General features: G+C 55.3%; 1 protein-coding gene across 3 annotated transcripts in view; it reads left to right on the forward strand.

Moving 5' to 3' along the window:
- The window catches only part of SLC28A1 (solute carrier family 28 member 1), a 28,430-nt gene that overhangs the window by 8,773 nt on the left and 3,295 nt on the right, over positions 1–16,362 (forward strand). For all 3 annotated transcript variants that reach the window (XM_081124475.1, XM_081124476.1, XM_081124477.1), the window contains 12 exons: positions 333–421; positions 1,717–1,808; positions 3,520–3,703; positions 4,694–4,835; positions 5,471–5,584; positions 5,958–6,035; positions 10,445–10,525; positions 11,779–11,859; positions 12,857–12,982; positions 14,805–14,935; positions 15,747–15,915; positions 16,040–16,237. In XM_081124475.1, the coding sequence (XP_080980601.1) occupies positions 333–421; positions 1,717–1,808; positions 3,520–3,703; positions 4,694–4,835; positions 5,471–5,584; positions 5,958–6,035; positions 10,445–10,525; positions 11,779–11,859; positions 12,857–12,982; positions 14,805–14,935; positions 15,747–15,915; positions 16,040–16,237 (1,485 nt within the window). The remainder of the gene's footprint in view (positions 1–332; positions 422–1,716; positions 1,809–3,519; positions 3,704–4,693; positions 4,836–5,470; positions 5,585–5,957; positions 6,036–10,444; positions 10,526–11,778; positions 11,860–12,856; positions 12,983–14,804; positions 14,936–15,746; positions 15,916–16,039; positions 16,238–16,362) is intronic.

The raw sequence follows: 16,362 nt of genomic DNA on the forward strand, positions 1-16,362 counted from the left end.
CCTGGGGCTGTGCAACCGGGTGGCCCTGCCTGGGACTCCCCACCAGCCACAGCTCAGGCACTGCTGAGTGTCCCTCCCTCACGCAGACCATGAGCTCCTGAGGGCAGGATGTGTCTAGCTTAGAGCCCAGCACACAGTAGGTGCTCAATGCATGCTCTTCAGAGTTTAAGTTGCTCTTTAATTACTTCCTGGGCAAAAGCCCAGCCTCCGCCCACTCCTGAGGTGCCTGTGGGCACCCTGGTGGTAGCCAGGGCCTCTCCCATTCCCGGTCCCCAGCTCTAGTTCTCACTTGGGATGGCAGATACACTGTGGTCACTCTCTGGTGGCTTTAGGAGGAAGGCCAAACCCCGGACAGCAACTTGAGCCCTGCAGAGGACAGGAAGAGTTGTGACAAAGCCGGCCAGGAGCCCTTCTCAGGATGGTAGGTGGTCTCCAGGAGGGCACGTGGGCTGGCTTGGGGAGGAGGCTACCAGGGGGAGCAGGGGTGGGGAGCAAGGATGGGAGCCTGGCCTCCCACAGGTAGAAAGGCAACTCCCTGAAGCTTTGCTGAAGAAAGGAGACATGCTTTAGCCGATCAACACACTCTGTTCGCCTATGCCTCAGAGGTGACCCAGGCCAGAGGCTCCCAACCTGCTTGGGAGCAGCCAGAGTGAGATCCCATTGGAATCTCCAAAATATGCTGTGGGGCTGCTCTGGTTGAAGTTGGATGGGACCCCCAAACCAGAGTGGTCCTCCCTCTCAACTTCCCCATGTGCCTTCTCCACATTCGGTCTCTGGGCCTCTTGGGGAACCTCGAGGCATAGTTTGAAAACCCCTGGACTTGGCCAGGCCCCTCGTTTCACCTGGGAAGGCTGAGGTCCAGACACGGAAAGGGCTGGGCCTGGGTCACACAGGCAACAAGTAGGAGGCTAGAACTCGGCCTCCCAATACCTAGGCCCGCTGGGGTCCTCACTGGCCAGTCCTGAGGTGAGGAGAACTGGAAGGGTGGTGCGGGGTGGGGGGTTCCATCTGTCTGTCTTGGGTTTGGGGAGAGATTGGGAAAGAGGCACTTAGGAGGTGGGAGGTAGGGACAGAGAGAGGGTCCTTAAAACAGCAGCTGATGCCTAATGAGCTCTGAGTGCTCAGCCTGTGGGACCCCAGAGGCAATTCAGATTCTAGCCTTTGCAGCCAGGATAGCAAGTAACCAAATGACCAGGCAAGAACTGGCATTAGCACTGGGCCTGAAAGGCAGTGGGGCCACAGCTGCTGGGCATAGGCTGGGCTGTTCACACACCTTCTCAGGGAGGAGCTGCCGACTCCATAACAAGTGTCCCAGGTCCCCAGGAAGTAAATGCAGCGCCGGGAGCCTCTCCACCTTGCTCCTTGGACCGGTGGGACTGGGGCAGGGGAGGGAGGCAGCCAGCAGGGTTTGTGCATGTGGTGTGGTTGCTGTTTGTGGAAAGTCCTTCCTTTCATGGCAGGTGGTTCCCTCTCACGGAGAGGTGCTGCTGCTCTAGGCGGAGGCACAGAGACACCGGAAGGCACGAATGGCTTGAGCCCTTTCTTGGTTTTCTCTGGGCTGGGGTTGCTCTCCAGCCCTGTGGGATGCCCAGGCCAGTGCCTGGCTCACTCTGTGTCCCCATTTTACCCAGGTGGCTTCCACCTGGAGGTGTTGAGAATCTCCATGGGGATGGGAGTCTGGGGCCCCCCCCATGGACCCTCCTGTCTTCTCCCCAGGAAGAGCCTGCAGCCAGCCCTGAGAGTGAGACGTTTCTGCAGGGAGCACAGACAACTGTTTCGATGGATCTGCACAGGCCTGCTCTGTACTGGTGAGCCTGGAGCCCAGCCCCACCAGGGACCCTCCTGCCCCAGCCCCTCCCACCCCCACCCCCATTTCAGTCACCTCCAGCCCAGCCATCCATGTCTCAGGGCAGGGTCATTCACTTACCCAATAATTCAGCAGAGCTTTGTTGAGTATCAACTTGGGCTGCTCCCATGCCAGAAGCAGGGTCATCAGAATGAAGGTGGACCAGATCTTGTTCCGGGGGCACTCTAATTAGTAAGGGAGAGGGCAACCACTATGTGCACATCTTGCAGCATGCCCTCTGGGAGCACCAAGGAGGGATGGGGTAATCAGGGAGGACTTCCAGGAGGAGGTGGCACCTGAGTCTCATAGGTTGAGCAGGAGTTAGCCAGGTGTAGGGGAACTATGATAAGGAGTGAGAGGGAGCTCTGGGCAGAAGAACCCCAGGAGCAAAGGTGGAAACGGGCAGGGTGTGGACAGGGAGCTGGTCAGCAGTCTAGTGTGTCCAGAGGTTAATGCTCGAGACCAGGAGCCAAAGGACAAGGCTGGACAGATGGGAAAGGGCTGATGCTGTGTTGAAGTGAGAACATCTGAACCTGTGGAGAATTTTTATACTTTGTTTGAGCCAAACAGAGGATGTACCTGAAAGCAAGAGCTCGTTGAGACTGAGAAAAAAACTTCTGAGCACAATAGTCTGCAGCTTCTTTTATGCATTTGAGATTAAAGAGGGAAACCTGAGGAAGTTTACATAAGGGTGGGAGAAAGCCAAGGGACCCTTCTACTAGTGTCCTCCAAGTAGTCTGGTAGCAGAGGGGGTGATGTAGAGCTCACACTTACAATGTTTCATTCTGCATTTTTAAAATACATCTTTATTGATTTCAGAGAGAGGAGAGAGAGGGAGAGAGAGAGAGAAACATCAATGATGAGTCATTGATCGGCTGCCTCCTACATCCCCCTGCTGGGGATCAAGGAGCCCGAAACCTGGGCATGTGCCCTGACCTGGAATCAAACTGCAGTCTCCTGGCTCATAGGTCGATGCTCAACCACTGAGCCACGCCGTTGGGCTGATCCTGCACTTTTTATCCAATGGAAAGGCTGCACGTCCTTTCCAGTGTTCTTGGGCCCTGGCTTTTGAAATTCATAAGCCAGGAAGAGAGATTTCCCCCTCTGCTATCTGCTATCACTTTCCTTTCTTGGGGCGTAGCACAGGCTGGGTTAGCTCCCCGAGGAGAGAAGGGCAAAGGGGGGAAAGAAGATTCCAAGAAGAAAATGGTCACTGCTCAATATTTCCGAATGGGATCTGGGCACAAGCAAGCATACACCTTCCCGGCGTAACAGACTTACTCCTTTCTGTCCTGCGTGGAACCTAGTTAGGTCCGGGACTCTGATGCTCAGCCACTGTGGGCCGGGAAGGCCACACAGCCACTCCTCTGATGCTTGGGAAATTCCTGCTCTCTGGCTTCCTCCTAACACATGCCCTCGCTCACATTTGCTCGCGCGGACAGTCTGTAGAGCCCTTAAACACCACGTGTCCGTTAACTATAACAACCCTCCAGCACGGGAGGGGTGACTGACCTTTGCAGGTAAGGAAAGCGAGGCTCAGAGGTGTTGGGTGAAATCCCCACCCTCCAAGTTCCAGATGGAGTGGTGGAGCCAGAAGGCGGAGCTGCAGGGGCCTGCAGGGGCCTATGCCATCATCACTGACCCCGCTCTGTACTTTCCCCACCTACTCCCAGCATACACCGCCTTCCTGCTGATTGCCTGCCTCCTGAATTTCCAGAGGGCCCTGGCTCTGTTTGTTCTCACCTGTGTGGTCCTGGCCTTCCTGGCCCACAGCCTGTTGAAGAGGCTGCTGGGGCCAAAACTGCTGAGGTGTTTCAGGCCTCTGAGGCATTCCCGCCTGAACCTCTGGTTTAAGAGGTGAGTGAGCTCACAGCCCCCAGGTGGGGCGGGGTGGGAAGGAGCCGGGCACATCGGCTGAGGGCCTATTGAGTCAGCTCTGGGGTCACAGCCAAAGCTGGGTGAGGAGGGCCTCAGTCCGTCCCGCCAGACAGGTCCTGTGCCATGGGGAACATACCCCACCCTGCTTGCCTTTTGAAAGCCCCAAGGCAAGCGTTGCTGGGTGGCTTCGAAGGTGGCAGCAGTCGTTGGAGATTTGCCAGTACCTGTCTGGTTCTCCGCCCCAGTTACAACAGGTGACTGTGACAGCAGAGGACAGGGCTCAGCAGTTTCCCAAAGTAAGAGATGCCAGCCCAGCCCAGCAGGGAGGGCCCATGTCAGTGCCTCCTGTCAGATCCCCTGAGACACGTGTGAGACACACGGCTGCGGGGACCACCCCTGGAGTCCGAGTCAGCAGGCTGGATGGGCCCAGGTGTCTTTACTTCTAGGTGGCCCCCAGGGATTTTGATGTAAGTCCCTGAACAACGGTTTGGGATCCCTTGGTTTTCACACCAGTTTCCTTAGATGAACACATTTTTGGTCTTATTTACAAATAGGTTTGCTTTTGCCTCCCCTTTATTAAGCAGATTTACAAAAGGGTTTATTTTTAACCGTCGTCCTCTAGTTATGACAAATCACTGGCACTGGTTTCTATTTGAGGCCTTGATACAACGTTTTCTTTAAAAATACATGCGGATGAATTAGACTATATACAAACTAAACATTTGTTGATTCAAAGGACACCATCAAGAGGGTGAAAAGACAATCCACAGATTGTCTCCCAACCTTGAGAAATGGGGAGTCTTAGGCTTCCTTTTCCCAGTGAGATTAGACTCAGAGAGAGTAGGTGGTTTGCCTAAGGTCACACAGCTCCCTCTACTCCTGCCAGCTCTGAGTGGGCTTTCCCTGGTGATCTGTTGCGTGGGGCTGGGGAGATGCTGAGGGTGAGGTCCTCCTGCCTTTCCCCTGCAGGGGTCTAGCCCTCACTGCTATCCTGGGCCTAGTCCTGTGGCTGGCTCTGGACACCGCCCAGCGGCCCGAGCAGCTGGTGTCCTTTGCGGGAATCTGTGTGTTTATCAGCATCCTCTTTGCCTGCTCAAAGCATCACTGCGCAGTGAGTGCCTAGTTGTCAGGCATGAGTGGGTCTCAGCCCCTTCTCTCCCTCTGCATCCTCAGTGGGGCAACCACCCCAATATTCACAGTGTGGCCAATACCTTCCCCAGGCTCCACCCAGGTCTCCCAGAGATCCTGATGCACATCTGAGTTCAGCGATCACCCCTAAGAGGGGTCCAGCTCCCCACTGCTGGAGTGGGGCCATTGATGGAGTGGGGTTAGGACAGCTGAGGGCCCTGCCTATGGAGGAGGGATGGGGGGAGGCTCCAGGCAGACAGAGGCTACACTGAGGCTAGACCCTGAGGCCACAACTCTGCCCACCCAGCGATGACCCAGGACCAAATGCCATGGCATGCTCAAGGCTGGCTGAGGCTGACACAGGTCCTCGGTTAGATCTCGCCCACTCCTGCTAACTGCCCCAGGCTCATTGCTGCCAAGAGCGTGGCCTATGATGAGATCCAAGGATATGACCACCTGCAGTAGGTCCAGACCTCTGGCCAGGTCCAGCCCCCATCCCATAGGCCAAAGCCCCGTAGCCCCTCAGAGCAGTCCCATGCCCTCTGCTCTCACCCCACCCTGCTCCCTGTGGGCCCTCCAGGAGCTAAGCTCACTAGGACCTTTCTACGTCGGTGGCAGGTATCTTGGCGAGCCGTGTCCTGGGGTCTTGGGCTACAGTTTGTACTTGGACTCCTTGTCATCAGGACAGAACCTGGATTCATTGCATTCCAGTGGCTGGGCAACCAGATCCAGGTGTGTGCATGGAGCCCGGGCTGCCCCCAGCATCTTGGGCACCAGGGAATGGAGGAGAAACCACTCTCATCTCCTAGCATTTCTTTAAAATTTATCAAAAGGGTGTGCATAAGAGAGTGGCCGTGAATGAGGCTTTAACGCCACATGCTGCCAGGTGCTGCTCCAGCCCCTATAAGGCCAAGGCCTGGGGGGGGACTAGTCCTTGGACCAACCTGTCCAGAGGCAGGAGGCTCATAGCCTCGGTGTCCTCTCTCCCCACGGGCTGTGGGGAAGGCCACAGAGATCCCTCCAGCCCCCCTCCTGCTCGTTTCCTCCTTCCTTCCTTCCTGGCCTCACTGTGGATTTTGTTTTGCTTTGTTTCCAATCCTTTTAGATCTTCTTGAGCTACACCGAGGCCGGCTCCAGCTTCGTGTTTGGGGAAACTCTGGTCAAGGATGTGTTCGCTTTTCAGGTCAGCTGACTCTCAGCCCATGAGGCCTTTCTTGAACTCTGCCAGGCCAGATACCTCTGGCTAAGCTAGCAGGGGAGTCAGAGCAAGTTGTGTGGGCCAGGCCTGGGCATGGGTGGGGGAGTCCTTGAAGCTAATGATGCTTTAGCCTCAGGCCCTGGGAGGGGTATGGCCTTGCTCAGCTCCACAGTGTGGTTCCACTTACGTTCACTGCGCTCTTCACCTTCTCTCCCTTTCTGGAAAAACACCCACACGTCTGCCCCTTGCATCTCTCCCCTAACCACCCTTTAGAACCATGAATTCATACACCGCCAGGCTATGAGGCTGCTCAGCAGTCTTGGGTCTCCCCTTTATGTTCCTGGTGGTCACACTAAGCCAAGAGAGGAGCAGTGACCTGGTCACAACGGCCCAGTGAGTGAGGGCAGAGCCAAGCCCAGAGCTGGGTCACTGAACTTCCAGTCAAGTGATGTTTCCTTTCCTAGTCTAAGTAGAAGTCAGTAAAATCATGCCTCCGTTCCAGAGAGCACGCCTAACTGCGGCAGGACGCATTTCAATCACATCCATGCTAAAGATTTCGAGATCGGATGTTCTGTCAAGAGAGAAAAAACAAGGGAGGTGGGTTTGTCATTAACCAGACTCAGCATTTCCCCGCCAAACACTAACTGTTCCCTGGCCCCTGCGAGGCCCTATCCTATAGACAAACTCCTGGTCAGTGGATGAGCCAGTGACTTTCTGAGCAAAGATGGGCCAGGTAAGGGAAGACTTAAGGCAAATGCTCCATGGCCACAGAATTCGCTCTCTCACAAGATACACTAAGCACAAATTTTCATTCACAGCTCCGCTCCCTGCATTATGCACTGGCACACACACACACACATGCACACATACCCCCACACACATACACACACATATATGCACCCATGCACACATACACACGCACACACACGCACACTGGCCAGGCTGGAGACTTGTCCTCAGTGTGGGAGTGGCTTTGTTGCTGAGTCACAGAGAGGACTCCGGAGCTTTCTTTTCCTCTTTCCATGAATCATGTGGCCCTAGTCCAAGGCCTCTGGCCCCTGTCAGCCGGGGGAAATCTCCTCCGAGCTCCCTCAGATTTTCAGAATCCAAGCGGCTTCCTGCTGGGCCGCAATCAGCTCATGGCTCCTCCAGGAAGCCGAGTCTCTGAAGGAGGCTTCTTCAGCTCCCGCCCCCCAGCCTGGAGTGCAGCACAGTTGATGTGGCAGCTGCCTCCTGGCTGTGTCATTTTGATGAGTCATTGCACCTTGGCTCTCTCTCCCTTCTGGTAACTTTCCACCCACACGAGGGCCTCCCCGACCCCAGGCTCCCACATCCTTCCCGGGTCTGGCTGACCTGGAGCTCGAGTTCCCTCATTCCTTCGCCAACATGCAGCCACTTCCTCAGCTCTGCAGTGCTGCTCACACCGCCTTCCTGAAGAACCCCTGGGGTGAGGGAAAGTGTGCTCATCTCCCAGGGCTTTCAGAGTATCTGCCCCACGCAGCCTCTTCAATCCCCAGCCGGCAACAGTGCCACACTTTGCAAAAAGAAATCAAATTAGAAAAGTAAAATAAGGACAGAAAACACACCAAGTAAGATAAGGACTGAAAGGTCAGATTGGATTTAGTAATTAAGGGGCCACTGGTTACCTTGGCACCATTTTCTTATTATTATTTTAAAATATGTGTTTATTGATTCCAGAGAGAGGAAGGGAGAGGGAGAGAGAGAAACATCAATGATGAGAGTCATTGACCAGCTGCCTCCTGCTCGCCCCCTGCTGGGGATTGAGGAGTCTGTACCCCGGGCTTGTGCCCTGATCGGGAATCGAAATTCGACCTCCTGGTTCCTAGGTCGATGCTCAGCCACTGAGCCACACCGCTTGGGCAGCACCATTTTCAAGGGAAGGGCTGGGAAGTAAATGAAGACCAAGTTGGAATGGAAAAGGAGGGAGATGGGACAACTGAGCTAGGACAGATCTGGTAAGAGCGTGGCCCCCACAGAGGTCTCTGAAGGAGACTAGGACAGGCAGAGGCAGGCCTAAGGAGCTGGGAGGTGAGGTCAGCAGGAAGTCCAGAGGCATGTCCAGTTTACCTCCTTTTCTGTAATGCTGGTGGTGTCGCAGCAGTTACGTCTCAGGAATCTTCTGGCTTTGGGTCATTGCGGTTCCTTGTTGCCTGGGGCTGGTGACAGGGCTCTGTCTGCAGCGCTTGGGCTTGGGCTGTGGAGGCTGGGGCGGTGAGCGTTTGCCCAGACAGCCTCAGGAAGTCATCACCAGCCCTGGCTCAGCTCCCCCCAGGGAGCAGAAGCAGCAGGGTCCTGTCCACATAGATTTAGTCCTGCCTTTGGGACCTGTTTCCTGGTGAGGACGGGAGGTCTGCTTGGCGGGTGTGGCTCTCAGTGTGTGGTGTCCCGCCCAGCAGCAGCAGCAGCATCTAGAGGGGCCAGATTCTCAGGACATCCTGAATCTGAAACTGGGGGTGGGGCTCAAATTTTACACTTCTAATGAATTTTCGGGAGATACTGCTGGTCCAGGGACCACACTTTGAGAACCACTTGCTGAGAGGAGCTAGAAGGTACATCTCCCCTGAGTTAAAGGTGAATATTGCTACTAGCAAGCCCAGCCTGCTCTGAGTTTCCACAAAGCAGTGGTCAGGATTACTGGGGCAGCTATACCCTGGGCTCAGGCTGCCCCGTGGAGGGGATGAATGCTGCCCCTGAAGACAGAGAGGTGAGGCCCCGGGGCTGGCACAGAGCAGAGCTCCTCAGGGTCATGGCAGGGTCTTGGCAACCAGGCAGGGGGTGCTCTGTCTCTTTGCAGGTCTGTGACCCTTGGGCAGGTAACCAACATCACCCAAACTCAGTGTCCCCATTTGTGCAGTGAAGTTCCCTGGCTGGGAGATTGTACTGGCCTCAGGGGCCTTATTTAGTATTAAATGTCCCACCCTGGCTGGTACTGCTCAGTGATTAGAGCGTCAGCCTGCGGACTGAAGGGTCCCAGGTTCGATTCCTATCAAGGGCACATACCTCGGTTGCAAGCTCGATCCCCGGCCCCAGTCCCAGGAGGCAACCAATCAATGTGTCTCTCTCACATCGATGTCTCTCTCTCTCACCCTTCCACTCTCTCTGAAAAGCAATGGAAAAAATACCCTTGGAGTAAGGATTAAAATAAATAAATAAATAAATAAATAAATAAATAAATAAATGAATGTCCCACCTTAGAAAATCGGGGCCACCTCTTTTCTCTTCCATCCATCTTCCCACCCCAGACAGTCACCATTTAATCCAAAACACAGCTTCCCTTCCACCATATGCCCATCTCACAGAGAGAAAATGTCTCTTGGCTGCTGCAGTCGGGCCCAACGCCCGGGGCACTCTCCCTCCTGGCTCCGGCCTCCTCTGCGGCCCCGCCAGCCTGCGGAGCCATCCCCTCGCAGGATACACTGGACACGCTGTCTAGACAGTACGTGATCCTCGGTGCGTTTTACTCCGGGGACAGCGGAATGATGTCAGCACCCCCCCTGCTTGGGGTGTGTCCAGCACCAGGCAGTCGGGGGGAGTCACGGGACAGGAAAGGGTTTGTCCAGCCAGTGCCCGTGTTCCCTGTCAGGTGACACCCCTGCTGCAGCGAAGGGGGTGACAGATGTCAAGTGGAGCAGGTCCAGATAGACCCCGCAGCCTTCACCTCCAGGGCAGCTGCCCGGGGCAGTCTCTGTTCTCACGGGGGGCCGTTCTGTCACCCCCAAGCATTTTAAACCAGAGTCTACATTGGTTTGCTTTAGTCTCTCTTCTTAAAACCAAAAGCAGCCCTTCTCCTCCCCTCTCGGCTCCAGCCCCTCTTCCTTCCCACACAGCCAGGCCTCTCCACAGTGCTTTTGCTCTGCTGTTTCTACTTCTTTCTGTCCCACTCCTCCGTGGCTCACTGACCGTGGCCTCTGTCCCCACCCCTTGTCTGACACTCTCTCACCTAGGCCACCAGGGAGGCTGAGTCGCTAGGAGCCCAGGGCCAGTCTCAGTCCTTGTTTTTCTAGACCTCTCATGCACCTGGCACAGCTGCCCTGGTCTCCTGGACTCCCTCCAGCCTCCCTGTTTCTCCTCTGCCTCCTCCATGCACTGCTCCTTGCCCTCTCACCTCTTAGTGACAATAACCCCTGGGCCCTGGCCTTCGTCACTGCTCTTCTCACTCAGGGCAGTTTCCTTTGAATTGCATCCGCCCGCCCCTCAGCCTAGACTGTACTTCTGTGCAGACGAACCCCAAATTCTGAGCTCTTCCCTGACCCTGCCAGGCCTCTGAGTGGCAGAGCCTCGGTGGGAGAGGGCTGTCTCATGTCTCTGGGGCCCTGCCTGGTCCCCCGCCACCCGCCTGCCTCTAACCCAGGGCCCCTGCTCTTTCCTGGCAGGTCCTGCCCATCATTGTTTTCTTCAGCTGTGTCATGTCGATTCTGTACCACGTGGGCCTCATGCAGTGGCTGATCCTGAAGGTGAGTCCCAATGCCATGGCCTGGGCCCTCCCAGGGACACCTGCTCCCAGGGCTCGCCCTCTCCCAGAATGCCTTGCTCCCAGAGCGCAAACCCTCCCCCAAGCCCCAGCTCTGAGAGCCTGGACACTCCCCGAATCCCCTGCTCCCAGGGTCTACACTTTTCTCAGATCTACTGCTAACCAAACATCTTTTCACAGAGTCTCTTGTCATGATACTAAGCAGAAATGGCACCCAAATCCAAGGGAATCTTGGTGGGAAGGAAGTTTGTAGAATTGAGGCTGCACTGAGAAGAAATGTTAGAGGAAAAGATAGTTTATACCGAAAGGATCTCGCGAGTCTGGAGCAGGGGGCGATGTTGGCCAGACTTAGCCGTTGTAAACGCCAAATCCTGTGCTTATCGCCATAAAACCTGCTGCACAAAACCAGGACTCAGGAGACAGCATTGGACCTGGCAAAGGATTCTGAGCTTTAGCTGACTGAGCGCAGAATAAACCCATCCCATAAGGTGGGGGCCTGGAGTGCAGAACTGCCTGTGGTTATGCCGGGAGTTCCCAGAGTGCGGCATGGGGGAGGCAATGACACCTAAATCTGGAGAATTTAACCAGAGGCTGGGACAAACTGATCCATCTGTGGGAGAGTGAAAGGGCCGAACACCATACCCTCCATAGACCAGCTGCAGGAATGATGGGCCTGGGGAAGACAAGGCCAGGGTGGAGTAGGACAGCTGTCTCCAAACACTTCCAGAAAATTAGGGAAGGGGCAGCCTGAGAGATACCAGCAGCGAGGAGGAATTCCAGAGAAACAGATTTCACCTGGATTGAAAGCAAGACTTTCTAATGCAGTGTTTCCAAAGCCTTTTGCAAGAAACTCTATTTGCATAGCAGGTTAATAAACATGACTAGGTAAAGGGATCTCACGGTCAAATGATTTTCTGAAGCTAACAAATTTAAACGAGTTTCGCGTGGGACTTCTCAGAGCCTTCCCTGAGCTAATATGTATTAGTTATCCAAGGTGTGTCTGTACAGTAACTCTCTAATATATTTGACGGAGGAACCCTTTTCTCATGGGTGGTAAGCCCCCATCAGTGGACGTTTAGAGGGGGGAAGCTGAATGGGCCTTTTGGATGAAACGTAAGTGAGGGGGGCCTACCTGGGTGGGAGTTGGAAGACTTGTAAGGTAATTCCACCCCTGGCTCTGTCTGCCTCTGGCGCTTGCTGATGCCGGCCCACAGAGAGCACTCTGCTTGCTTCCAGATTGCCTGGCTGATGCAGGTCACCATGGGCACCACGGCCACGGAGACCCTGAGTGTGGCTGGAAACATCTTTGTGAGCCAGGTGCGTCCTGCCTCCTCCCACCCCCGTGCTCATCGGCAGCCCCCCGAGGAGGCAGCTGCCCCGGGTCCCTGGAGCTCTGCTTCAGGCGGTGGGAGAGCCATTCGGGCCTTCTCCCAGGGCCACCAAAGGCGGCTGCCCCAGAGACGCACATCTGGGCCGTGCCAGGGAGGGTGGTGCCTGTCTGGCACCTCGTACTGCTCCAGGCCCAGGCTGCCTTCATCAGCTTAGAGACACACAAACCCTAGCGATGGAGCCCAACTTGCTCCCTTTGTACATGAGGAAACTGAGACTCAGGGGTGGGAATGACTAAGACCCCATAAGATGATCCAAGACTTAGAGTCCCATTTTTCCTTCCTGACCAGGGTTCTTTCCACTACATTTTTTCCTTTTCTTTTTTTCCTTCCTCTTTCTGAAAATGTATTTTTCAAAGTAAAGGTGGCTCTGAAGGAACCGTCAGGCCTGTGTCCCTTTCAGGAGGCCTGGCCCTCCTGAGGTGAATCTCTGCAGACCTTCCAGGATCCCAGCTCATCTGTCCAATATTTGAGTCCCCAAAAGATAGACGTGCCTTTCTTTCCGGCAACCCCCAGGCTTCATTAAAAGCCCTTTGCATGAAAAGGGATCATTCTTTGAACTTCTCTCATCCTCTGTTTGCTCTCCTGAAAAATGGGGGTGATCTCTTCTTTCTCAGAAGGTTGTGAGTGACAACCATGAGGTGCGTGGTGGGGTGCTTGAACGTGGTGGGCAGGTGACACGGGAGCATTATCAGGCCCAGTGGCAGGGGGAGGTGTGTGTCCTTGCACAGAGCCAGGCCGAAACTGATGTTTAGAGAGGTTCCGTGAAGCACTGACCGCAGTCCTCACCCCACCTGCTGTTTCCCCCTGGAACCCCCAGCACTCGCTATGACCTGCGCGCTCCTGGGGAGGGCTGGGAGGGAGCTCCCCAGGCACCTGTGTCGGCCTGGCCAGTTCTGTTTATCTGACATCTTTCCTGCTTGCAGACCGAGGCTCCTCTGCTCATCCGGCCCTACCTGGAAGACATGACCCTCTCTGAAATCCACGTTGTCATGACCGGAGGCTACGCCACCATTGCCGGCTCCCTGCTGGGCGCCTACATCTCCTTTGGGGTAGGAACACACACCTGATGGGGGGGTAATTTGCTGAAACCCTCTCAGAAAACATCTATCAGTCTGTTTTTAAATACTTCCCTTTGATCCAGTTAGGGATATTATGATACAGAAATATTTCCCCAAGTGGTCAAAAAATGCAAAAGTCCATTATTATTTGCACTAGAAAAACAAAACAAGGAACACCCTACATGTCAAGCAGTAAAGGGTGAGTTGAGTGACTCTCGGTCCAGTGCCACGCCATTGAGTACCTCGAGTGAGGTACACGGCCTGTCTTTCACTGTCCCTGATGTTGCATGTGTATGGGTCAGGGCGTGACGGGACGACCCCCACGGTCCTCTTCTCAGGTCCCAAGTTCCACTTCTCATCTCTGTCCGAGAGGGTGGCCGAGGGGTGGGCTTCCTCCCTCAGGACACTGGGCTGCTCTAGTGAGCTCAGCCCCACATCCCACAGAGCTGCCCGGGCAGAGAGGTGTCTGCGCAGCTTTTCAAGAAGGCCTCTCGCCCTCGTGGGTGTGGCTCAGTGGTTAGAGTGTCGGCCTGAGGACTGAAGGGTCCTGGGTTGGGTTCCAGCCAAGGGCACGTGCTTCAGTTGCAGGCTCGATCCCCGGCCCTGACTGGGGCGAGTGCAGGAGGCAACCAGTCGATGTGTCTCTCTCACATCCATGTTTCTCTCTCTGTGTCTCCCCCTTCCACTCTCTCTGAAAAACAATGGGGGGGGGGAAGGGGTGCTATTCTTTCTACTGATGAGCGTGGCTGCTGCTTAAGACTGAAATCCTGGAGGAACCCTGTCCCTTTTCCACAATCTGCCTGCAACTGGTCCTGCTCTCCAGTCAGGAGTCCAGCTCACCCCAGGCAGCAGGGCCTCCCCACTGGAGGGGCCTTTGTGCCCACTTCCCTGTCGCTCTGCAGACTGTGCAGACGCTGCCAGGATCAGCCAGGTGGCCGTGGGTCTCTATCCAGAGCCTGTGGTGGGTCTGGCAGCCCCAAGGCTACCAGCAGCTGGCCCAAGCGAAAAGCTAACAGAGCAGCTCTGGTTTCCAAGCAGCTCTCGTCTGCCCCCACCTGGCCTCTGGCCGCCACTGCAGCAGCCTCTAGACCTTCCGCTCCCCCCAGGCACCTGCTCACCTTGTCCCTGGCGCTGCCCTCAGCCCCTGGATTCCAGCAAGGTCCCCCTGCTTCCTCCTCCCTTCTCTTTGTTGCTCAGCTGCTCACTCCCTTTGCCCTGCACCCTCCGATTGCTGATATCTGGGTATTTCTAGACCTGCGCTGTCCAGCACTACAGTTGGCCCTGGAACAGCGTGAGTTTGAACTGCACTGGTCCACTTACTTGTATGCGGAGATTTTTCAACAAATACTGTACACACATTTTCCCTTTTTTATGATTTTCTTAATATTTCCTTTTCTCTATGGTAAGGATACAGCATAAAATGCATACAACATACAAAATATCTGTTAACTGGCTATGCTGTTGGTAAGGCTCTGGTCAGCAATAGGCTATTAGTAGTTAAGTTTGGAGGAGTCAAAAGGCATATGCAGATTTTTGACTATGCGGGGGGTCGGTACCCCTAACCCCACTCAGCTTGCTCAGGGTCAGCTGCACCCATCCTGCCTGACTCACAGACCCACGGGGGACAATATGAGGTCCTGCACATGATAGCCTGTGAGCCTCTGCTTATGAGAGGTGTTAGAATTAATAACGGTGGCAGCAGTTCTGACGATGGTGACACACCAGTGGGGCTGAGTCCAGTGCTCCTGCTGCCCTGGGCTGCATTCTCGACCCCCACATGTCCCCCCCATGACCCCCACTCTCACTCTCGCAGATTGACGCCGCCTCCTTGATCGCCGCCTCTGTCATGGCCGCCCCTTGTGCTCTGGCCCTCTCCAAGCTGGTCTACCCAGAGGTGCAGGAGTCCAGGTTCAGGAGTGAGGACGGAGTGAAACTGAGCTCCGGGTGAGCACAGTGGGAGGGCCTGCAAGAGGGACTAGTGGTGGAGGGGCGGGGGGGGGGGGGGCAGGAGCAGGGGCGGGGGACAGCCCCGGTACCATTTTCTCTGCCCTTCCACCAGGTCCAGGCCCACCTCTCTCCTTAAATTACTCTCTTTGTGGCTTCGCTTAGGAAACGTGGACTCCAGTTCTTTTTTAAAATATGTCTTTATTGATTTCAGAGAGGGGAAGGAAGGGGAGAGAGAGAGAAACATCAATGATGAGAGTTATTGATCGGCTGCCTCCTTCACACCCCCTATTGGGGATCGAGGAGCCTGCAACCCAGGCATGTGCCCTGACTGGGAATCGAACTGCAACCTCCTGGTTCATAGGCCAATGCTCAATCACTGAGCCACTCCAGCAAGCAAGGAACAAGCGATTTTAATGAAAATATTTTACTTAACCCAATATATCCAAAACATTATCATTTCAACATTTGTATAAAAATGATTGTTTTTATATTGATTTTTTTGTACTAAATCTCCAAAACTTAGTGTGTAGTTTCCACTCATAACATGTCTCAGTTCTGAGCAGTCTCCTTCCAAGTGCTCAAAAGCCACACGTGGCTAATGGCTCCTGTCTTGGGCAGCTCTGCCCTGAAAGCCTGGGCCTCATCCTGGTGCCAGGATCAGCCCTCCCCTCTCTGAGTGTCAGAGGGAAAACAAGGACCTTGGGCTCTGAAATACATTGTCCAGGGTTCTCTTCCGACCCCCGTAGGATGAGAGGCCTCGCTGTGTGTGGGGACAGGCCAATAAGAGGGCTCTTGATCCCAACCACAGAGATGCTCAGAACCTCTTGGAAGCCGCCAGCAGTGGAGCCGCTGTCTCCGTGAAGGTTGTTTCCAACATCGCAGCCAACCTGATCGCCTTCCTGGCGGTGCTCGCCTTCATCAACTCCGCCTTCTCCTGGCTGGGGAACATGGTGGACATCCAGGGGCTCAGCTTCCAGGTACAGCCGGCCGGCCTACTCGCCTGTGGAGGGGACGTCCTGGGCAGTGGGTGGTGGGTGGACACCCAGCAGGCCCAGGGGACCCCAGGTCCCAGCAGAGCCTCTTCCCCTGTGCCTCACTCAGCTCCTCTGCTCCTACCTCCTACGCCCTGTGGCTTTCTTGATGGGCGTGTCCTGGGAGGACTGCCCGGTGGTGGCGGAGCTGCTGGGGATCAAGTTGTTCCTGAATGAGTTTGTGGCCTACCAGGAGCTCTCCCAGTACAAGGAGCGCCGCCTCGCAGGGGTTGAGGAGTGGGTCGGTGGCAAGAAGCAGTGGATCTCCGTAAGTGTCCTGGTCCCCTCCCTGAGGTGAGGGCATGACAGGGCTGCTCTCCCTGCTCCCTGGGCTCAAGCTGGCTGCGGGCCTCTCGGCCATCACCTGGAGACCTCGGGAGGCTGAGGTGCGGG

This window comes from Miniopterus schreibersii (assembly GCF_964146895.1).
Source record: "Miniopterus schreibersii genome assembly, chromosome: 22".
NCBI classification, from domain to species: Eukaryota; Metazoa; Chordata; class Mammalia; order Chiroptera; family Miniopteridae; genus Miniopterus; species Miniopterus schreibersii.